The 23523-nt window shown below is 45.3% G+C and overlaps 1 protein-coding gene across 1 annotated transcript in view; it reads left to right on the plus strand.

Moving 5' to 3' along the window:
- The window catches only part of CDK15 (cyclin dependent kinase 15), a 112931-nt gene that overhangs the window by 79018 nt on the left and 10390 nt on the right, over positions 1 to 23523 (plus strand). The window contains 2 exon segments of the mRNA XM_079924320.1: positions 12128 to 12176; positions 19180 to 19319. Coding sequence (XP_079780446.1) covers positions 12128 to 12176; positions 19180 to 19319 — 189 coding nt within the window.

Raw genomic sequence — 23523 nt, forward strand, 5'->3', positions numbered from 1 at the left:
CTCCCACCCACCCCATCCCTGAGCTGTTGCTGCTGCTTCCAGGGACTTGAGCTCCAGTGATTAAGGAACCAGAAGAGGGGATGGGAGCCAGTAAAATGTCACAGAGGAGAACTGTTAACGCCATTCTTGATGAGATTTTCATTCCTCTCCTTTTCACTCTAAGAGCCCCCAAACTTTGAATTCAGCTGCACAACAACTTTGAGGGAGCTGGAGAGCTCAGAACTTAGAGAACCATCCAGTGGCCATCTGTGCCCACGCTGCCCTTACCAGGTCTTGTCTCGACTATGCATGAACAACACAGTTTCTGTTTGTACAGGTTTTAAAAAAACACCTGGTGCTGACCCCGCTGGACAGGTTTCTCTGACCAGTTACCTGTTTTCTTGGGGCGCTGATGAGCAGGGCTGTAAGTTTTCTCACCAGAAATTCAGACTCCTGTGCCTGATTAAATCTGGGTGAGGGAAGAAAGGTATATAATTTTAGACACTGGTCTGGTCTTTCTTTCTTTCTTTCTTTCTTTCCTTCCTTCCTTCCTTCCTTCCTTCCTTCCTTCCTTTCTTCTTTCCTTATCTCCCCCAGCCCCACCCCCTGCTTTAAGCAAGCTGGCTGAGAACTCTTGTGTCTTCCACTTCAAAGGGCCAGTTGTCTTATTTTGATGTGGGCAGATTGAGAAGTAGGCTTTGAAAAGTAGGCTTTTTTTTATTTAATCTTTTCTCCTGGGATAGCTTTCAGAGCAATATATCCAAGTGTCAGTGAGGGGTTCTGACGAGCACGGACTCCCAGACTCTCAGCAGGATCATTCTCTAACAGAAATATAAAAGTGAAATATTAAAAACCCTGGAACGTGAGCTCCATCTGTAGAGCAGCCAGTGTCTTGCCTTGCTTGAACCATGGGAAAAAAAGATCTCCTTGAAAATGAGGGAAGAGAAAAAAAGTGCTTTGAGTAAGAGGTTTACAGGTTTAGTAGAGCATAGTAACATCCCCTCAAAGAAGTGGGTGTTGCTCTGTGACCCCCCAAAACGCTCCTCCTTTGACTCAGCCGCCAGAACACTCACCCTCCCCGGCAACACACCCCCTTTTCACATGCTAACTGAGGCGCCTGTGATTGGCTGAACAATAAACTGGTCACACTTGCTAAAGGCCTGCCATCTTGCACACAATTAGCCAAGACACATTCATCAAACTGGCGGAACAGGGTCTGTGCTGGCCTCCTGCAGCGGGGGAGGGGAGCAGTTCGGTGATCCTTGGTGAGAGTGCACAGGAAGCAATAATAAAGAAGGCATGCTGGAGGGGATTCCACTATCCGAAAGTCTAAAAAGGTTAAAGCCCCAATTGATGCCATATCTGGGATGCGCTGTGTTTGTGACACAGAGGATCCCAGAAGCTTAGAGCAAACTGGATATTGGTCTTGACTGAAATCTGCTGATACATGACCGTAGTGTGAATTTAAAGGGTGGACCCCTATAGACATTTTTACAAAGTCTCTCAGCCCTCTTAGCTTCCCCTCCCGCTCCCAAGAAAATGCGCTCAGGAGTCCCTCCCCTTTTCAGCCTCAAGCACTTCGGCCCAACTGGAATCAATAAGAATAAAGTGTATGTAAGAAGTAGAGAACCATTTAGGATGAATTAAGAGAAAGTATTGACTGGCAAGGTATTGGTCCTAAATTAAATATTTGGAGGACATTAAAAAGAGTTAATTTTGAGAGGGGGAAAAAAAAAGTTAACATTTGCACCTTCAGTGGTAATATCTTCTGACTTTTCCAAATTCCCTTTAAATAGCTCTCCCAATGGCAATATAGACCCAATAAGATCATACCTTAAAGACCAGTTTGCTACAGACTGGTGTAAGGCTTTTAAGGGAACCAACTAAATATTTAGACATTTCTCAGCTAAAGTAAACAGAGGCCTTACCCCTCTGGAGGTTGTCCAGGCACCATCTCATTAGATGCAAAGATCCTGTGATAAAGAAAAACTTTTTTTTCTGCCCACATGATTGCAGCCCAGTTGTGGTTTTTTAATGTGTCATTGATTGTTTCATCCAACTCCTTTTGCTCCACTGAAAGGGTCTGTCGTGGCTCTGTTTGCTTCCTTAAACACGGTTTTTGAAAGCACTCATGCTGTGTGAGCTCAAATCCTAGCATTAATGTACTGCTGGGTTCATTTCACCACACTCAAAAGCGCCTAGTTTAAATCCCTCTCAATTCCATTTGAGGCACCAGAAGACTTTATCCTTCTCCACTAATGGTCCCAAGTTTACATCTAGATACTGGGGGTCAAGGACAGGAGAGGATTTAGAAATAACAGTGCATGACATTAGTCAATGCATTTGCCAAATTGCCAATTAGTTCCTGATGTGAGCGCAAAGCATTTTATTCCCGTCTCTTTGATGCCTGTTCCCGTTGAGAAGGGAATAGAGTCCACAGAGGCCTTCAAACTTTTAAAGAAATATCTGCTGAAAATCATGCCTGATTTGTGACATGAGCTCAGCTGCAGGGAAGCATCCGGGATTATCTTGGTCCTTTCAGCCCCAGGAAAGAACACTGCACATGGAAAGATTTTCCACTGGAGGAACTTGGTAGAAATCAAAAGGCAGGAAAGCAGTACTAAAAGCCCTGCAGCGACCCAGATTCAGATGTCCTATAAACGATAGGCAAATGGATCCTGCTGACACCTAGTTATTTTCAGGACGCCTGCTTTTTCAACTTTTGACCACCAGGTGGAAGCAAGAAATAATGGGGGCGGAATACTGGCATCAGACAGGCTCACAACACAGCAATCTAGCCTTACCCTGGGAACGTTTTATTTTGACCTGAAATCCAGTGTGAGAGCTTCACTTCATCTGACATCATTATAGGACAGATGATACTTAAAAATCTAAAATGATCCTTGTTCATGTCGGGATTACATAGAGCTACCACGCTTTGGGCTCAAAGAGTTCTGAGTGTGTCTTTGTGTGCCTGCTGTGAACACAATCTAAGCTGTGCATCCACTCAATAGAATGAGCTATTAGCCAAGTGAGTTACTCAGTGGGCTGAACTAAGGGAAAGGATACTGATAAGAGAGGTTTTAATTATTGGCATCAATTCATGGAGCGGCAGATCCACACTCCACCTCGTACTCTCTGGGGGTACTTGAGGAAGTTATTTCTTTCCCAGTTCCCTAATCTGCAAAATGGGAGCAATCCTATCATTTAAAAAGTGTCCCCTGTGTGCCAGGCACAGGACATACATAATAGCTAATCCTTATACTGTCTGCTAGGGTCCCTGCTGGTTAGAGTAGCACAGTTTTACACCTGAGGAAACAGAGGCTTTCTCCCGTTTCCACACAGAGGCATTTCCTAGGTTGGAGATGGGTCAGTTTACAAGAAACCTGTTCTCCTTCTGTTAACCATGTTATGTCCCTCTGTCTCATTTTGCAGACAACATAATGATTTGATATATGTATATATTATAAAGCAATAATTAACATCCACAGTGCCTAACTTTTAGGCAATGCCCAATAAAAGTTAGTTCCCATCCTTTTTTTTTTTTTACACAGGGTGGAAGTTCATTCAGCTGCTCAGTGACTCACCAGGGTTCAGACTCAATGGTAGTTGTGTGAGAGCTGATGCAATGTCTGTTTCTTTCTGTTTAGGTCCCTTAGAGTTCTTGGCTTCCTTATAGATGTCAGGCACACCTCCTAGGCCAGAACTGACTTTGGTTTTTCCTTGCTTGGGCCTAAACACTGCCTGAATTCACATACCCTAAGAGCTGACCTGCAGTTTTCAAACACCTACCTGAGTCAGTCTGAGCGCCTGTTAAAGCTGTCCCTTCTGGTGAAGGCTCCTTTCTGCTGCCCATCCTAAACTGCTGTGAGATGCCTGCCCACGCTGTGGCCACAGGGCTCTTCCCCGGGAGAACCGTTATTATCTACATAATGGTGTCCAGTAAGGGCCACTAAATCACAGTTGGTATTCATGTTGTCATTGTTGGTTTCACCCAAAGCATGGTACAGTGGAAAGAGTGCTGAGGTTTTCTACGAAGCAAACCTGACCACTTCCAGTGTTTCTAGTATTTTACACCTGCCCCCATAACTGGCACGAAATAGTAAATAGATCTTTGTTAGATGAAATCAATGGCCACCTGGGTTCTAGTTCCAGGTTCTAGCACCTTCTGGACTAATAATCCTTGTTCTGCCTGCTTTGCCAAGAAAGTACATGTAAGTTATTATTCGCCTTGTTGCTGGGTAAAATAACGGTCGTTTATTGAGCACTAACTATGAATTAGGCACTTTTCATACATCATACTACTTGGATTCACAACAGCTCTATCCAACAGGGGCAACGTTACCATTCCTACTTTATAGACGAGAGAGCTAAGGCTTGGGGAGGTATGTGTCTTGCCCAGGGTCACCTGGCCAGGAAGGGGGTGACCCAGAATATCCAGCCTGTTGAACTCCAAGTTGGTGCTCATAGGTAATTCCACAGTACCTTCCAAGGGCAAATATAATTTGGTAATAAAACAATGCCTTAGGCTGGCATCAGCCAATAACACTTTTCCAAGTTCATTCCCAAATGATTATGTCCTTTAACCCAGACTTGCTTTTAGAATCTGTGAGCTTGGTGACATGTTTCTGAAATGTAATGTGAGTGGAGCTCCCGCCCTGGGACTCCAGCAGGCAACCCCACCTGCTTCAGGTAATGAAGCCACGATGTTCACCGAATCTATGAACCACCATCAGGCGCATTGCTGTCCCACTTCTGGAGCACGGCAAAAGCTCGTGGGAGTTACTATTAACATCTTTATTAACCCATCCCCCCAGTCAAGCAGTGAAATTCATTTAGATACATGACCCACTTTGATCTTCATTAATAGTTTCTACATTTATTTTTAGTTTTCTCATCTTTATTTGGTGACAATTATTAGTTTTTATTGAGGGGGACTGGATAATCTTAAAGTAGTTAAGATTAGGAAAAGTTACAAATGAAGGAAAGCAGGTTAAAAGAAATTTTTTTCAAGTAAACCCTGCTACGTTTCTTCCCAGTTCAGGAAAAAGGCCTTAAGGTCGCAAACATCATGGATCTGGGTCAGATCAGAGACTTCTTCCACACCTTCGTGGCCTGTGCCTGGCATCATCGATCTCTGTAAGATACAGAGTGGGAATCACAAGTGGGCTCTCTTGAGTCACTTTTACCTCTTAAGAATAAGGTTTAGTAAATTTCATTTTTTATTTTTCACCTAAGCATCAATTTTTCATTCATTCAACAAATATTTATTGAATGCTAGGTGCTAAGACTAAGATGCAAAAATCAATAATACATTGATACCTGCCTTCAAGGCATACAGTCTAGAGGGAGAAACAAATAAATACTACAATGTGGAAAGTATTATTATAGCAGGATCCCCTAGGGACCTCTAGGAACACTTGGAAAAAGGCCTTCGCTTGTCTGGGGAATTTAGGGACTGTTTGGGAGAAAGAGACATGAGCTGGGTTTCAGGCATGGTGAAGTGGGCTTTCTCCAGGTGAGCAAGAGGGGGAAGGACATTCCAGACAAAGGAACTTGACACAGAGGAGTAGGAAAGCGGGTGTACCTGGTAATATACACGCAGGTGAATTGCTCAGGGAAGCTAGAATGTCGGCTTTGTGGCCGACCATTGTCGGAGATTAACCTGGGAGGACAGATGGGGAACCGACTGGAAAGTGATTTGTAATCATGCTAAGGATTTGGACTCGACTAAGAAGCAAAGAGAAGGCATCGGATGATTGTTAGCAGGGAAGTGATACGGCAGGATTTCAATTTTAGAAAAAATTGCTTGGAAGACTATATGTAGAATTAAATTGGTGGTAGTCAGTGTGGCAATGCTCTGGATTCTAGAAGCTAAATAGGAAGTGTCAACCAGAGCAGTAGCAATGGATGAAGAATGTTGGGGCAAATCTAAAAAGCATGAAGGAGGTAGAGTCAAGGGGAGGTTGTAACTGATGGGATTTGACTTGTGAAGGAGAAATCTAAATCCAGTGGGTGAGAGAATGATAATACCATTTACTGGCACAGGAAATAAAAGGGGGAAGGAACAGATTTGTGGGGAGTGTAATGAGTATTAGGTTTGAACATTTCAAGATGAAGATATCTGTGAGACCACCAAATGGAGATATCTGAAAAGCAATTAGAAATACAAGCCTGTGGGGAATTGCCCGGCAGTCCAATGGTTAGGACTCTGCTCGCTCAGTGCCGAGGGCCCGGGTTCAATCCCTGGTCAGGGAACTAAGATCCCACAAGCTATGCAGTGCGGCAAAAAAAAAGAAAAGAAATACAAGCCTGTGATTATAGGGGTCTAATCTAGAAATACAAAATTGGAAGTCATCTGCTTAAAGTGATATTTAAAGCTCCAGGGGTGAGTTCAATCGCGCGAGGGAGACCGTGTGGAGAAAGGAGACTATGACGGCACCAGGGGGACCAGTGCTGAAGGATCCAGTAGAGGGAAAGGGTTTTTTGGAAGCTGAGAAGGAAGAGTCAGAGAGGCTGGAAAAGACCAAAAGATGATGATAATTACCATCATTGTTGGCATCATAATCCCGTGGAAATCATATGGCTGTAAACTTGGGGGGAGCACCAAGTACCATGTCTGTGCATTTCCAGTGCTGAGCACAACACCTTGCACACGTGGCCCTCAAACATTTGTAGAGGCTACAGGGGAGTGATAAATGTTGTCAAATGATGCGTCATTAAATACCATGGACACCGAATGGCATGATCAAGCTATAGCTCAAACATCGTCTGTGGGCGTGGACAGACATTAAACACTGCCCCCGGGAGAGGGGAGACTCCTGACTGAGCCCATCACCTCCACCTTCTCCATCCACACACCAGGAGCCAGGCCCGGCTTCCCCTTCCTCTCCAGAGACCACTGCCTTAGGAACAGGCTTCCGAGGATCGATATTTTCTTAGAATCCACAAAAAGTTTTGATGCAGGGTTAGAAGAGTGATAAGCCCCCAGTGAGGGTTGAAGCGCCGGGCTCAGATGCCAAGGAGCGCCCCCGTGAGAGCACTGGCTTTCGGTGTCCCCATGACACTCAAACAGGAATGCCAAGTTCAGACTCCTTGAGCAAAAGACTAAGCCAGCTGCCTGAGGAAGAGGGAGGCGAGCAGCTGCGAGGGCTTGAGTGTGTATAACTGGGGTGAGGCTGAGGGTGAGGTAGAAGAGCTACAGATTTTTGCAAGCCGCTTTAAAGTTCCTGCTTGAGATAGCGCAGTAAGGCTAACAGCATTATCAGCTATCCAAATATATGGTATCTCAAGAATGCATTGTGTGCGGGGAAATTCCAGAGGTGTAGTTCTGTAGACTGCACTATAAGATAACCTTAGGGGGATTGTGGTAAAGCCTATAGTAACTGGAAAATGTTTCACTTTGAGCTAAGGCTCAAAATGGTCCTGGTGATATTTTATCAACCAACCAACAAATCTCTATTGACTTGAATCAGTTGTGAAATGAGCTTTCTTCAAGGTTTATGGAAAAATGCATTATCTTACTATGGTAGCAACAGTTTGGCCCTCATTTTACTTTTACTCTGTTCAGTTGGGAAATTAAAACGTTCAGCTTTTAAACTTGGCTTTTACAAAAGCAAAGTTTACTTTGCTCTTCCTGCCTCAAATTCCAACTGAACTCAAACGAGAACTCCTTTAAAGAGAACTGCAGAAGGAGGAGATGGAGAGGAATCTGGTCTAATGATTAACTATCATCTTTGGAAGGAGAAGGGAAATAAGCTACCTACAGACCTACGATTTGAGAGGCTACTGAAGCCAGAGAAACAGACTTCTCTTGAAATGGCGCTGGGTAAAAATGCCTGTTTGTGGATCATTCTCTCATTGATCGCTTGCGGTTTAACTACCGGGAAAAATCAATGGGAAGGAGGCAAGGTCACCCAGCGTCAGGTTATCTGCATAAGAGCAGAAGGCTGGCCACAAACGGGTGCTGGGCGTTGGCTCTGCTTCATAACCAGCAACCTGGCTGACGCTGGACACCTCAATCCTCTATCTGGGCTAACGTAGCTACAAAATAGATGTGGGAAGAGAGTCAGGCACAGTCTATGCAAGACACGGAACCTCAAGTTCAATGTTGTCACATTGCCTCCTCGGACCAACTCTTTTTTTTTTTTTTTTTTTTTTAATGCGGTACGCCGGCCTCTCACTGTTGTGGCCTCTCCCGTTGTGGAGCACAGGCTCCGGACACGGACTCGCAGGCTCAGCGGCCATGGCTCACGGGCCCAGCCGCTCCGCGGCATGTGGTATCTTCCCGGACCGGGGCACGAACCCGTGTCCCCTGCATCGGCAGGCGGACTCTCAACCACTGCACCACCAGGGAAGCCCTGGGGCCAACTCTTACAAGTCAACCTCTACTGGTAGAATTTACGAGGAATGATTTCTTTCCTTCATCATGCTTCCTCTCTCACATCCTTGAAAAACATGTGAAGTATGCATCAGACACGGTGTTCTGCGATTTTTATGTACATTGATTAACTGAATTTTCACAAGCCTACTGGAGGAAATGAGCCCCAGAGAAGTGTGTGGGAGTTGCTGGGAGGTGCTGGTCGACCCTGCCCTCCTTGAGAGACCAGTGTCCTCTGCCTCATTTAGTGCCACTCTAGAAACATCTGGAGACCATTAAACATAACAACAACACAACAACCGACCAATGCTGGGCCCTCCCCAGGCTCGTTGAATCAGACTCTGTGGGGTGAAGCCAGCGCCTCCTTTTGGTTCAAAACTCTCCCAGGTGATGCTAGTGTGCTGCTTGGCTTGAGGACCACTTGTGTGAGACCAGGTTGCTTCTCCAAAATGAGAGGTAGAAACAAGAAGAAGAAAAAGAAAAAGGAATAAGACTAACATTGATTGAGCCCCTACTACAGGCCAAGTGCTTAATCTTATCTAATTCTCCCAGGCAACTGGAAAAGTGTTCCCACTTTACAGATTGAGAAACTTCTGAGTTACTTAACCAGAGAGGTGAAGTAATTTCCCCCAAAGCCCAGAGCTCATAAGTGGCAGAAAGGAGATTTAAGCCTGGGCTTGTGTTCATGTTACTACACCACAGAGCTAAGGCACACACCTCTGGCCCACACTGAAAACTCAAAAGAAATTAAGCTAGGCTTGTAAGAACTCAAGCTTGGAACACGTTAGAATTTCAGTAGAATGAAACAGCAAATTATGGGTTTCCAAGGAGAACAATAAGCAGAAACCTTATTGAAACCTGAGAGGAGAAATACATGGTACGTAAAACAAGAGAAAGAGGCAGAAGGAAAAACGGCAAAGGATGAGGAAATACTTATACTTCACTCACTGTGCACTAGGAGCTATAATTATCTCGCTCCGGGCTTCCCTGGTGGCGCTGTGGTTGAGAGTCCGCCTGCCGATGAAGGGGACATGGGTTTATGCCCCGGTCCGGGAAGATCCCACATACTGCGGAGCGGCTGGGCCCACGAGCCATGGCCGCTGAGCCTGCGCGTCCGGAGCCTGTGCTCTGCAACGGGAGAGGCCACAACGGTGAGAGGCCTGCGTACCGCAAAAAAAAAAAAAAAAAAAAACCAAGTCCAGGTCCCAACTACACATAGTTTGCATTGCCCATCACTTTTCAAAGGAAGAGAAAGAAGGGGAAGGAAATAGGATTTATTTAATGCTCTGAGGCCAGCACGTTACATTCGTTATCTCACTGCATCCATAAATTCAACAAATCACTTAGTCCTTGTGAGGCGACTATGACCTCCAACTTGAGTTATGGAAACAGGCTGGCCATGGCGAAAGTATCTTGCTTAAGGTCACAGTGAACTTGAAGCAGTAGTTTCAAACCCTAGGTTCAGTGTTCAAACCCTAATTCAGCTAATTCCAAACCCATGTTCCACAAGAACAACACTAAAGCCAGCAATTGTATTAAAATACTAAAGGCCAAAACCCCCAGCACATAAAAACAAAACATGGGAGAGCATTGAAATGGATCTCACTATATCAATTGGAAATTGGGATATGACTGAATGAGGAAATATTTTAATTTTGTTTAGCCAGGGAAAACTGTCAGTAGGCAGCAGAAAGTGGTCTGGAAATAAACATTCTGAACAAATGCCAGGTATTCTTATCTTTACTGGTTATTTGAATTTAGGCACAATCACCTGAAGAGAGAGTAAATAACCAGTATAGGCAAGTGCTTCCCTTAGTGCCCACCTGGGACTATAAAACACCAGCAGAGGACTTTCCTGGTGGCGCAGTGGTTAAGAATCCGCCTGCCAATGCAGGGGACATGGGTTCAAGCCCGAGTCCGGGAAGATCCCACATGCTGCGGAGCAACTAAGCCCCTGAGCCACAACTACTGAACCTGCGCTCTAAAGCCCACGAGCCACAACTACTGAAGCCCGCGCCTAGAGCCCGTGCTCCCCAACAAGAGAAGTCACCACAATGAGAAGCCCTGGCTCAGCAACGAATAGTAGCCCCCGCTCGCCGCAACTAGAGAAAGCCTGCGCGCAGCAACGAAGACCCAACACAGCCAAAAATAAATAAATAAATAAATTTATTTAAAAAAAAATACTGCCAGCAGAGTAGTTCACATTTGATTGCATCTGACCTTGAGAACTCAGCTTAAATCATGTTCTTTGATCACAGCTTTCATTCTACAACTCTTAACACCATAATGTCCATCTTTAATTGAACATATTTTTGAAGTTAGACAAGTAATATGTGCTTTTTATTTAAAAATAAATAAATTTAAGAAAATTAGCATAGAAGTGAGAAGGGTAAGCCCTAGTGACCATTATCACCATCAGGTGAGTGGTCTTCCAGGGCTTTTTCTATATACATACAGACATGAAAAGGCCAGTATTGTCAAAACCATCTTTTGCCCAACTATGATTAAATTCTTTGTTGGATAAACAGTCTTGCTGTATTCCATTCCTATAGGAGCTGGAAGAAGAGAGCTTTTAAAACCAAGAGAATTACATTTCAGGCCCAAGGAAAATATAAAGCAAAAACATCCTTTTACATGAGAGTTGAAATACTCTTTTCTCAATTTGGAGTCGGAAATAGAAGGATTTGATAAGCAGCATAAGCTTACATCCTTGTAGCCCCTTTTAGCACCCTTACATAGAGTAAGCAATTAATTAGTATTTCTTGAATGAATAAGAAATTGTCTCCTTTTATAGTGGTTTTATTTTGGGTTAAATAGTGTCAGTATCAAAAAAAAAATAGAAACACATGTATCCACATGTAATGTTGTAAAGAGTGCTCCAAAGGAAATTACAAATCTTATTATCATCCATTTTGGATTATTCAAGCCAGGATTCACTTCCACCTTTACTGTAAGTGACATATAAAATTAGTCCCGTTAACTTTTTAACCACTTCTGAGTTTTTAAGACTTTGCCCCCTCATTTGTCACATGAGTTTTCTTGGAGGGGGGTGGGGCAAGCACGTTTTGTTCTCTCAAATGAATTGTAAGCTCTGTAGGAGTGGGGAAGCTTCTTGTGATTACTTTTGTATTCTCCCAGCACTCGGCACATGTTCTGCACACAGCAGACATTAAATATTGTGACTGTATTATTTTAGTTTGCTAGGGATGCTGTAACAAAGTACTACAAACTGGGTGGCTTAAGCCACGGAAATTTATCGTCTCTTGCTTCTGGAGGCTAGATCTGAACTTGAGGTGTTGGCAGGATTGGTTCTTTCTGAGGGCTCTGAGGGAAGGATTTGTTCAGGCCTCTCTCCTTGGCTTGTACATGCTGTCTTCTCCTTCTGTCTCTTCTTTGTCTTCCCCTATACATGTCCGTCTCTATGTCCAAAATTTCCTTTTTTATTCGGACCCTGGTCATATTAAATTAAGGTCCACCCTAATGACCTCATCTTTACTAATTATATCTGCAACGACCCTGTGTCCAAATAAGGTCAAATTCTGAGGTACTTGGGCCTAGGACTTTGACCTATGAATTCGGGAGAAGGACACAACTCAACCCAGAATGGTGACCTTCCATTTAAACTTAAACTCATTTAGTTTGCCTACCTGATAACTGAATTCCCTGTTACCCCAAGCCAAGAAGAGCATTTAGAATTTTAATAATATTTTTGGCAACAGGATTTTAGGGTTGTTTTTGTCTTTTAACGTGTCTATGTGTGCTTTCCAGAATGGTTCCCACTGCCTAAGCCTCAGAGCCTTCAGAATGTCTGCAACCGGTGAGTACCGCCTTGGAAAGCTTATCTTTCAGCAGGGTTGAAGGGACATTTCCCTGGGCCTCATCCTGATGAACACCCAGCCCCTGAGCACCTTGATCTGGGGGCCCTCAGCCCCAGGAAGACGCCTCTTGGACAGGCAGCCACCTGTGAGTCTGTTAGTTTTTCTCTGTGAACCATTTTACTTCCCGTGAGTTTGGTCATTAAAATTGTTTTGCGCCCCTCAACCCTGCCCGAGGCCCTGAGAACGAGGGAGCGTTGGCCTGTAAGAAGACCTAGTGGGTTTATTATTCTCCGACACAGAAACCAAGTGACGTCACTGAGCAGCTGTTGGGGGGCAACGTGATTCATGGAGGCCACGCTTTCCCAGGCCCTCTCTACGCAGCCTCCCCTCGGACCAGGGCAGACTTTTATTACCAGCTTTCAACAAGTCCCCGGTTTCTTTTGCAAAGTAAAACAGATAATAGAGACATTCCCGGAATAGTTAGCTAACTAAGCCGTGCCAGGCAACCTCAGAGCTAAGAAGAACTCAGTGTTTTCGGACAATGACCAATTACAATAACCAGTATTATTTGATCTGAGAGTAATTAGCCGAGGCTCTGTTCTTTTTGCTTCAGTGAGGAGACAAACAAGGCAGTGAGAAAAACATCAGAGACAGGGGAAAGGGGCTCAAATGTCAAAGAAAAACACCCTCCTGCAGGTGGGGAGAAGAGAAAGAGACCCTCACTGAACGTTTGAACGTTGCTCTTCCCTGAAAATGTGGTAGGGTTTAACCCAACCAAAGTTTGTTTGATTTTTTTCCCCATACTTACTGTTCATGTGCTTTAAAAAGCCTCCACGGAGAGTGGATATCAGAGCACAAAGAGTGAAACAGGTCGGAAGACAGAACTATGAACTAGCAAAGGATCTTTTTTTGGGAGGGACGATTCTCCCCAGGGCGTCCGCGCGCTGCACTCTTATTTTCAAACGCACTGTATCACCTGAAACTCCCCGTTGTTTTGGAGACAGGTTCCAGGGAACTGCTGTGTATCATTTCGTGCAAGACGTGCAAACTTCCTCTTGCCCGCATAGTCAGGCTCCCTAACCCCTAACTAGAGGGATTTGGATTTTCATGCTGCCCTGTGGTTTTCTTCCATTTCACCACTGGCTTCCAAAATAAACGGTAACTCCAAACCTGCAGACCGCCTTACTACCCTGCACTGCTGCTGTCGTCACTGTCGCACGGCAGGAGAAAGCGCCTGCAGCCGCCCAGCCAGCCCTTCCTTCGAGGCTGAGCAGGACGTGGACTCGCTGAACATCCCGCTGGCTTTTCTGACCATAGGCAACACCTCGGCCCACTGCCTCATTCCCAGCAATACCTCTGCCTTAGCTCAGACTCCTGGCTTCTCTTTGCTCAGATTCTCAAAGCAAGGAGTAATGTCTAGAGATGTGCTGTCTCATACCATAGCCACTAACCACATGTGACTATTTCAATTTACATTATTTAAAATTAAATTTGAAATTCAGTTACTCCAAGGATTTACTGTATAGCACAGGGAATTATATCCAATATCTTGTAATAACCTATAATGGAATATAATCTGCAAAACAAAACCCCCAAAACTGAGTCACTACGCTGTACACCTGAAACAAACACAATATTGTAAATCAACTATACTTCAATTAAAAAAAATTTAGCTGCTCAGTTGCAGTAGCCACACTTGAAGGGCTCAATAGCCACATGTGAGTAGTGGCTACCATATGGGACGGGGCAGAAACAGGATTTTTCCATCAGCTCGGAGAGTTCTATTAGACAGCACTGGCCTAAGTTATCACTTGAGAAACCTCTTGGCTCTGAGAAGGGCTTTGTCATTGAAAGGGGACTAAGGTTAGGTGGGATGCTTGCTGTGTGCCTAGTAGGGGGCTGTACATGTTATTTCACTTATGCCTCACAAATCTCATTCCCATTTCAAAGAGAAGGAAACTGAAGCTCAAAGAAGTTCAGTAACTTGGCCAAAGTCATCAAGCTAAGTAAGCGGTAGGGCTGGGCTTCATCTGGTACCCAGGTCTCTGTGGCTTTGTCAGTTGAGTCAAGTTGCAAGTGTGATGAGTAAAGAATAGCCTTGTTGTCACTGGCTTTTTTACAATATTTCTGCCAAGGAGCAGAGGAACTGTGAGCGGACTGGAAATGCACCTCGAGGCCTTGTCTGGGGTTTGATGGGATTGCGATTAACATGGGCCTGGTAAGTGCACACTCACTGGTTAGACTGATTAGGAAATTATAGGACAGCTTCTCTGATGCTGTTTCTTTCTAGTGTTGGAGATATTTCTTTTTTTTTTTTTTTCGGTACGTGGGCCTCTCACTGTTGTGGCCTCTCCCGTTGCGGAGCACAGGCTCCGGATGCACAGGCTCAGCGGCCATGGCTCACGGGCCTAGCCGCTCCGCGGCATGTGGGATCTTCCCGGACCGGGGCACGAACCCGCGTCCCCTGCATCGGCAGGCGGACTCTCAACCACTGCGCCACCAGGGAAGCCCTATTGGAGATATTTCTTATTGGGGATATCTGCTTTACCACATCCTAAACTGACAGCACTAAAAAAGTACCCACTCTCCTGAAACAACAACAACAAAAAGGTCACCATCGAAAAAAGCCAATATTTGATATTTGAGTAAAGTCTGCAGTTTAGTTAATAATATTGCCTATTAATTACTTAGTTTTGATAATTTTACTATGACTATCTGAAATGTTAACATTAGGGGAAGCTAGTGAAACATACAACTATTACTCCTGAAACTCTTCTGTAAACTTAAAATCACTTCAAAATAAAAACAAATTGAAAAATTGGAAAAAAGAAAGTGACCGCTCTATCCCTGCCCTTTTTCTCTTTCTGTGGATCTAGGGGAAAACAACAAAGAACCCAGCTGAACTCACCGTGACCAGCCTTGTGCTGCAAACAGATAAAGCCCTTCCCCCATCAACCTGCTGGCAGCAATGGCAGTGGGAGAGTTTTATACTCAGAGCCAGGCTGTGCAGAGAAATCAAGGCTGTTGCCTTAGGCCCCTGAGAGCCACCAGATTCCAGATATGTTGAATAACTTTGTATTGTTCATGTTTCTATTGTGGACTTCTAAAATTAAATGTGGATGTCCTCACACCCAGCACATCTTTCAGGATTGATTTACAATTATAATCCTTTTACCACTATCATGAGCAGTGGGGCCCGTGGCAATTCAGGTTGGCTGGAATGAATTTGTTTTCTTTGCACACACAGACAGGAGCTCTCCCGGAATGCTGGTGGAAATGGAAATTGGGACAACTAGCTGATAATCAAAAAATTTAGAGGGTTTCCCTGGTGGCGCAGTGGTTGAGAGTCTGCCTGTCGATGCAGGGGACACGGGTTCGTGCCCCGGTCCAGGAGGATCCCACATGCCGCGGAGCGGCTAGGCCCGTGAGCCATGGCCGCTGAGCCTGCACGTCTGGAGCCTGTGCTCCGCAACGGGAGAGGCCACAACAGTGAGAGGCCCGCGTACCGCAAAAAAAAAAAAAAAAAAAAATTTAACATGTTGTATAGTATCCTTCAACCTGGGAATTTCAATTTCCAGAATTTATACTAAGGAAATTATTGCACAAGTACACAATGATTTATCTTTGAGGATATTTGTCACAGCATGATTTTAATAGTAGCCCCTTACACCCCAACAAGAAAGGAAACAACTTCAATAAGCGTTTGGCTATGTGGACTATGGTATAGCTACATAGTGAAATGCTCTGCAGTCATTAAAACTATGTCCCAGAAGGCTATTCAAAGTCCTGGGAAGATGATCAAGACAGTCAAGTGCAAAAAGTAGGTTGAACAGCATGTTTTTTTGTAAAACAAAAAATATATCTGTATAAAAATAAAGGACTAAAGAATAAATAAACACTAAAGCAATGGTGATTATCTTTGAGTGAAAAGGGTCATCTCAGAGTGATGAGATAGCTTCAGTTTTCTTTCTCTGCATTTTCTAAGTGTTCTACAACAAACGTATTATTCTGGCAATGGAACGCTTCTCAATTCTGGAAATGTTACTAGTAGGAGAGGTTCACCAGAGGATTCTTTGTCTTTATTAACAGACTCCCATTAATTGGGTGGTAGGTTCTCTTAACTTTGCAAGGTACTCCTGGCATGTTCCATAGCTAACATCACAAGCCTAACAAATAATATCTATTAACATTTAGCCTATATGGAAATGTGCTAGTAGGCAAAGTAATTTTGCGATGTTCGCTTTTCATGTCAACTTTCATTTCCAAAGTAGGGGTTGTAACCGGTGAAGAATTGTTCGGGTAGGAGTTAGAGGAGGTGGAAAATTGTAGAAATGTGCCAATAAAGGTAATGGATAGTAAACAAGACTATAGATGGCAGAAAGAAGCAGAATTATACAAACATGGAGGTAAATTAACATTTGTGCCCAAAGAAGCAACATCTGTATCCCTAGGGCTCTTTTCTCAGCTCCCAAATAAGAGATCATAGCAAGGTGGAGATTCTTAGGATGCTTGTCCAGAGCAGGTGGTCCTACTATAAGCCTTTACTATGCTACTAGTAAAGGCTCGTAGTCAGGAGGGCACGTATTTGGTTTATACGGGGAAGACCAATGTGAAATTGTCTCACCCGAGGAAAAGCCTTCATGCGTATACTCCGCCTCTACCAGCTGAGAAGCAGAAGTAGGTGGTGGCGGTCACAGTTTGGAGGCCGTGAGATTGAAATAAGTCCCAACGCCACTAAAAGCCTGACACAACCTCGTGGGAAGGGCGGGGGCCGGGGGGTGGGGTGGGGTCGGGGGAAGGTTGGTTAGTTTAAGAGGAAAGTCCTCAAGAAGAAGTCTCCATATTACTGACCGGTTCCCACTCTCCTTTCTTTCATTTGTCTGCCGGAAGTGGCCTGCTCTGCTTCTATGTGTCCCCAACAAGCCCCGTAAGCTCCATCAGCCTTTCCTGGCTTCGGCAGCCACCCCACCTAGATACAGTCTAAATGAAACCAGTATGTACGCCCGAGCTAACACAGGTTGGAACAAGTCCCCTAGCCTTCCTTGCCCAATGAGATCGCAGCTCCTAAGCCCCTTCTCCAGAGCAGTTCTGTAACAATTCAGTTGTTATGAGCAAGCTGGGTGGGAGTGTGCCGAGGAAACACATCTCTGACTGGGGTGCAGTGTGGAGGTGGATGCATCGCTGCCCTCCCCGCCCCCCCATAACCACCTGTCCACCCGCCCACCCCCGGAAGTTCAGAGAGGTTTCAGGCCCTAATTTCGGCACGCACCCCACTCCACCACCCTGTAGTGAAAACGGATTTTCCCTGAGTCTCCTTCCAGACGGGTCCTGGGTCCTGCTGATTTGAACCAGCTTCTGCACTCTGGACTCCTATTTCATTGGCCCTGAAAATCTGCGCCTGGGCAGGGCACCCTAGATGGAGAAAAGACCCGCCAGCACTTCAGGCCACAAACGACGAAGCAGGCCTCCACCCCTGGTTTCCTCCTCTTCCAGCTGGCCTGGAAATTTGCAAGGACCGGGGATATGCAGATTTCTTCTCTATTTTAAGTCTGTGAAGCATTTACTCTTGAGTTTGAGGGTAGAATTAGTTATCTGTTTGCAGAAAGAGTTTTATGTCATGGGAGTCAGATACCTGAAAGGTTTTTATGCAAATCTTATGCAAAAATTAGGCAAATTCCAACTCTGGGCCAGGGCTTCCTGCATCACTGCATCATGGCACCTGGGGAGGGAAAGGGTATCTGTTTCTCGCTTCAGGTTGGTATGTACATTCAACCTTAAGGAAGCTCATCTGTTTTTGCTTAATTGGGGAGTTGCATGGCCATGCAACTGAATTCTGAACGTCAGGCATCAGTTCGGCAGGTAACTGTCTCTCTGGATCAGCACAGTTTTCTGTCTTGTGCTTTCCACTTGTAAACCTGTCTGTGGGCTCTAGAGATGGGTGTACTTAAATGATTGGCACTAGATTAGCAAAGACTTTCAGCCACTGTAAGTAAATAGGAAGCATGGAAGACCCACAGGGCCTGCAGGGTCAGACCCTTGCCACCCTCCCCAGCTTCATATCAGGCCCCTCTCCTCTTTGTCCCAGGCCAGCAAACTGGCCTTTCTTCCTTTCTTTAAAATAACTCTTCTCCCTCCCACTCTGGAGGTCTGCAACACCTGCCCCTCCCCTGCCCCAGGTCTTCAGCTCTCAGCTCAAATGCTACTTCCTCAGGAAAGTTCTCCCTGACCACCTCCCAAGTCTGGACCTTTTTCTTCCCAATTGTGCTTATGCATTAGTATGACCATTTGATTAGTGTCTGACTCCTCTGCGAGATTAAGCTGCCAGAAGACAGCTTCCCTGCATCTCCTAGATCCAACCGCCTACATAGTAGTTGCTCAGCTAATGGATTTGCTCAACTCCAAATTTATAATTCAACATAAGGTCAACTTGAGGATTTGTCCTTACTGTAATTTGGGTACTTAATTATCTTTCTTGCCTATGCTCTATCTCAGGGGAAACCAATAGAGCTTCTTAGAGACAAACCCTAGGAGCTGAGCTTCAGAAACACTGTAAATAAGGGTTTTTTCCACCCAAGTTTCACCCTCCAGAGTCTCCTCTTTCCCTCTTCCCCTCCTAGGATTCTGTGCTTGCCACCATTGGAACATATTTCCATCTGGGCTTTTCTGCTTGCTAGAGGCCGCTGTGTCCCTCAAAGAAGAATCCTTAATTATATATTTCTGTTTCTATTACTACAATTCCAGGTCCTTTATGTACACCTGGTACCAAGAGCCACGGTGGAGGGGGCGGGGGTGGGGGCTGAATGGTGGCAATGCTGAAAATTTCCCTTAATCTTAGTAACAGGACAGGTAAGAGTTTCAACTTGCCATCAACTTTACTAGTCCCAGAAAAATTCTATTCGAAACTCTTCTAGCCATCTCCTTTTCTTTGCTTTTCTTCTTTCCCCCTTGATTTTTCAGAAGTGAGGCCTCTGGAGAAACTCTTTTTCTCTCTCACTTTTCCAGGTTAGACAGGGCTCCGGAAGCTGAAGACCTGGCCTCCCAAATGCTGAAAGGCTTTCCAAGAGACCGTGTCTCCGCCCAGGAAGCACTGGTTCACAATTATTTCAGGGCCCTGCCTGCTCAGCTGCACCAACTTCCTGATGGTGAGCAAGGGAGTGTGTGTGTGTGTGTGTGTGTGTGTGTGTGTGTGTGTGTGTGTGTGTTTAGTGTATTCATGTACACATATAAGTCTCGGTGTCTAAGTATTTTCTCAGCGCACTGGAGAATTACAGAATTTGCAACCAGAAGTGAGCTTAGAGCTGGGAGAAGCGAGATGGGTTCAAATCTTGCCTGAGGTTTTTTTTTGCGATTTTCTAAAACTCAGAAGTTGAGGGTTGAGGTGACACAGATCTCCTTGTAATGATCCAAACATTTCCCATATACTCACTTACTCTTAGAAACTGGATGAGATGAAAGTTGCCTCTGAGTTTGCTTTCACTAGCATCTGCCAGGAGAAGCAAAACCAAAGTTTCTCACAACTCCCTTTTCTCTTTCAGCAGAGTAAGATGATAGGTGACATGGATATATCAGGAGAGGAGAGCTGGGCCTGTCTTGATTGGTAATCTGATGCTGCCCAAGGAAGTACGGGGTGGGGCATGGGGAGAGGGGAGCGTCCTCCCAGGCTGGACGCTCACGGGAAGCACAAGTTAACCTGAAATCAGCTTTGCTGCCTGGGCATGAAGTCATCCTCCAAACCTGAAAACTTCTGAGAGATCATGTGGCTGGAGCACTCCTCATGTTTCTCAGAAGGTGGCCGGGAAAGGCTGTGCAGAAGTTGTGGGCAGGGCAGTCATGGCCCCGGCTGTTTGTGGGGCACTATCCTTAGGTGGAGTTTCTTTGAAAACATCCAGCATTCAACTGAAAACAGTTTTTAGAAGTCCTGAGCCAGAGAGAAGAAAGCTAATAAGGAAGGTCTAGGGGCTCAGACTGGGGGGAGGGTCCTGGGCTGGGGGGTGTGATGGGGCGAGGATGGGCGTGGGGTGGGGAGCTACTGTTCGGTAGGCTTAGGCATGTGGTCTGGCCAAAGTCTCCAGGGTTTGCAAACGCAGCTCCACTGTAACTGGGACATTGTCCTGCATCAGCCCAAACCTCTTAGTTTGGGATTTCTTGAGGTATTTTATTATTAAAGTGAGTCATTTAGGATCTCCAAAAATAACCATAATCATACAACTGGGGTTAATGTCTTGCTTAATCCTGTAAGAAGAGTCGGTCATCAGTATTTATTAAGTTGCCATCAAGTGTCAAGAACATATTAAGTACTATAAAACTTGAGGGAAAAAAGAGGCTTGTCCTTGACCTCAAGGATCCTATGAAGTGGGAGGAAAAGAGGGTGAGGAAGAGGAAACAGGACACCCTCATACACATATTAGCACAAATCATATCTAAACAGCTAAAGCCTGTGCATAATCAGCTGCAGATGTTCAGAGAATATGTGTGCGCTAAAGGCAATTCTTTGGAGGAACTAGAATAACTCAAGTAAGATGGATGAGACTGGAGGTGACTCTGGAGTAGAATTTGGAAGGAGGGGAGGGACGTGGCTTGGCATATGGGTAGAATAAAGGACATTCCACCAGACCTACAATTCTTACGCCCTTCCTGGTACCTCACCCCAAGCTTTAGCCCCATCCGCTCCCCCACTCCCATCTCAATCCCCTCTTCCCAGTCTGAACCCCTAGATCCCCCCTTCTTAGCTTTCTCCTCTTGGGCTTGGGGCTTCCAGCTACCACTTCACGCAGGTATACACACTGGGGGTGTACACACACACACACATTCACGCTCCCTCTCTCCATTTAAAGAAACTTCTCCCATGGGCCCTCCTCCAGGATTTATTATTCTGTGTACTGAGAACCACTGGGGATCTTCAAAGTTTTCTGGGCACCAGCTTTTCCTTGATGAAGAGTAATTAGGAGAAAATCACTGTGCAAACCGATGTGTTGTTAGAAACCTGGGTTTTGATTCATCCTGGTCATCTGAAGCAAAGCCACCAACACAGGGACTCTGGTGTGTGTGTGTGTGTGTGTGTGTGTGTGTGTGTGTGTGCGTGTGTGTGCGTGCACATGCAGGTGTAGGAGAGGGACCAATCTGTATTCCTTCTCTGTTCACCCAGCCACAGAGCCCAAATCTACTTTGACACTTTTAGAAAAATGAAAAGATGGAATCTTGCAGGAGCCTGCCTGTGCTGTCGGGGAGACAAGGAGTGCTCACAGCAGGAGGGAAGTTGACTTTTCTTTATACATATAGGGGTTTTTCCATGCAGAGTTTAAATTATGCCTGATAAAAGGAGTTTCGTGGATGTTTCAGTTCTTTCAAATTCTCCTGGCTTCCTCCCAATTAAATGAGGTTTGTCAAAGCCACAGGGCTCTGCTGCTGTTGCCTCGGCCGACAAGCACTTCCTGCAGCGACATCTCGAATCCCCGAGGGAGAAGATGAAAGGGCCAGCGCCAACAGACAGGGGAAGGGGGGCAGATCAGGGTGTGTGTGTGTGTGTGTGTGTGTGTGTGTGTGTGTGCATGTGGGGGGGTGCAGAAATAGGTTTAGAGACAGATCGACAGATAGGACGTGGACAAGAAGACAGGGAAAGCAAAGGTACCAGGAAAATTGGAAAGAAAAATAGAGTAAGAGAGAGCAGCCACTGGGGCCAGTTCGTGCACCTTGAGAACATTGGCCCTCACCAAGGGCACGTCTTCTAAGGGTGCACTCCCTTGACCGGGCAGTGCCAGCCTACTTTTTCATTGTCCATGGCAATGAGCCTTTATGAAGAGCCTCCTTTGCAGACAGGAAGAACCAGCCGGTTATCACAGTTCCCAACCCTCAGGGACACAGTCTCCATCCAAGGGGTGGGCTGCCCCAGGCATAAGAACTGTGCAAAAATAAGACATGCTCTTGTGAGTGGTGTGTAAAGAGAGTTTCCCTGCCATAATTATGCAAGAAATTTTGCTCTCTGGTGGCAGTATGGAATCACTTACGGGGTTATATTTGTATTATTTTATTATTCTGGTTTTATTCCGGTTGCAGGATAACAAAGTTGTCACTTTAAAATATATTCTGTTTCCCCTTTGATCTGGGAGATTCCAGCTCTTATTGTCTGCCCTCTGATGAGGACAATTTAAGCATGAAACCTGAGGCTGGGAACCGTGTGAAGAGTGGAAAGACAGCCTAAATCCCAGCAGAAGCAGGGCACAGAAGTTCCCCACAAAATGCAAGGGTTGCTCTCATCCATCCATGTCTGTTTTCAGGAAGCCGAGAGGTCCCAAACAACACTGTCCCTAATTTGTGGCAGTAAGCTTATGGCCAGAGGAAATCGGGGGGTCACTTGCCATGAAAATCCAGGAATTCTGGGCTTAGTTCCCTTTCGGAGCACATTCTTAAGTGGAGAAGCATGAATACTAGAATGGCAAGCATGTGGGAATTTCTGCCAAGCGCTGACATTTTCCCTTATTGACTTTTGAACACCTGAAGAAACATTAGTTGAAGGAGAAATAATTGGTAGTCTCTCTCAAAACACACCCAACAGCAAGCTAATTGCTTTTGCAGATGGCCTGGGAGACACTCTACCCACTCAAGTCATCTGCTTACGGCCACACTTGTGGTCCTCACGGCTGAGCCAGCAGTGCAGGACATCAGCTGGGGCAGCTAGGACCTAAAATTAGGCCCTTGGCAACTCTCTAATCTTAGCTGCAGGTTCAGCTTCTTCCTTTAATTCCCTTTGCCCTCAGCATGAACTTGGGCTCTGGGAAAGGAACGGCTGCTTAACGACTTGAGAGTGAGGGGAGTAGAAAATCATTAAGCTGCCCCTTCTAGAAACTGGCTCCACTCCGTTCTTGCAAGGAGCCTTCCAAATGTTACCCTTGGAAAGTTAAGACTGATTTTGGAACCTAGCCATTTTGAACCACAGACACTGATCCACAAAAGTATTTTTTATCTCGGGCAGTAAATGCCACGTGATTTAAGAGTCTGGTCCTTAAGCCATGGTCCTTGATCCTCAGGACATCAAAGGCTGTCTCTCTCTGTGAGTTGGTCCCATTTTGCTTTCTAAATCCCAGACGTGAGTCTCTCCCATTCCTTCCTGGTCTAAATCCCCCTTCTCCTTTAAAACAGGTTTCAGCATCTTAAAACAAAAAAAACAAAACAAAACAAAAAACCCCTACAACTTAAAAGCTTGCAATTGATTTTGTAATTTTGTAAAAATACTTTACCAGAGTCCTTCTTGTCATCATATACTTTGGTACCTACAGGGATGGAAGAAGGCATGGCACTTACCTCTACCCTTTGTCGCATCACCCTAGTAGTTCTTCAGCAGGCCTGATT

The sequence above is a fragment of the Stenella coeruleoalba genome (assembly GCF_951394435.1).
Source record: "Stenella coeruleoalba genome assembly, chromosome: 6".
NCBI lineage: Eukaryota > Metazoa > Chordata > Mammalia > Artiodactyla > Delphinidae > Stenella > Stenella coeruleoalba.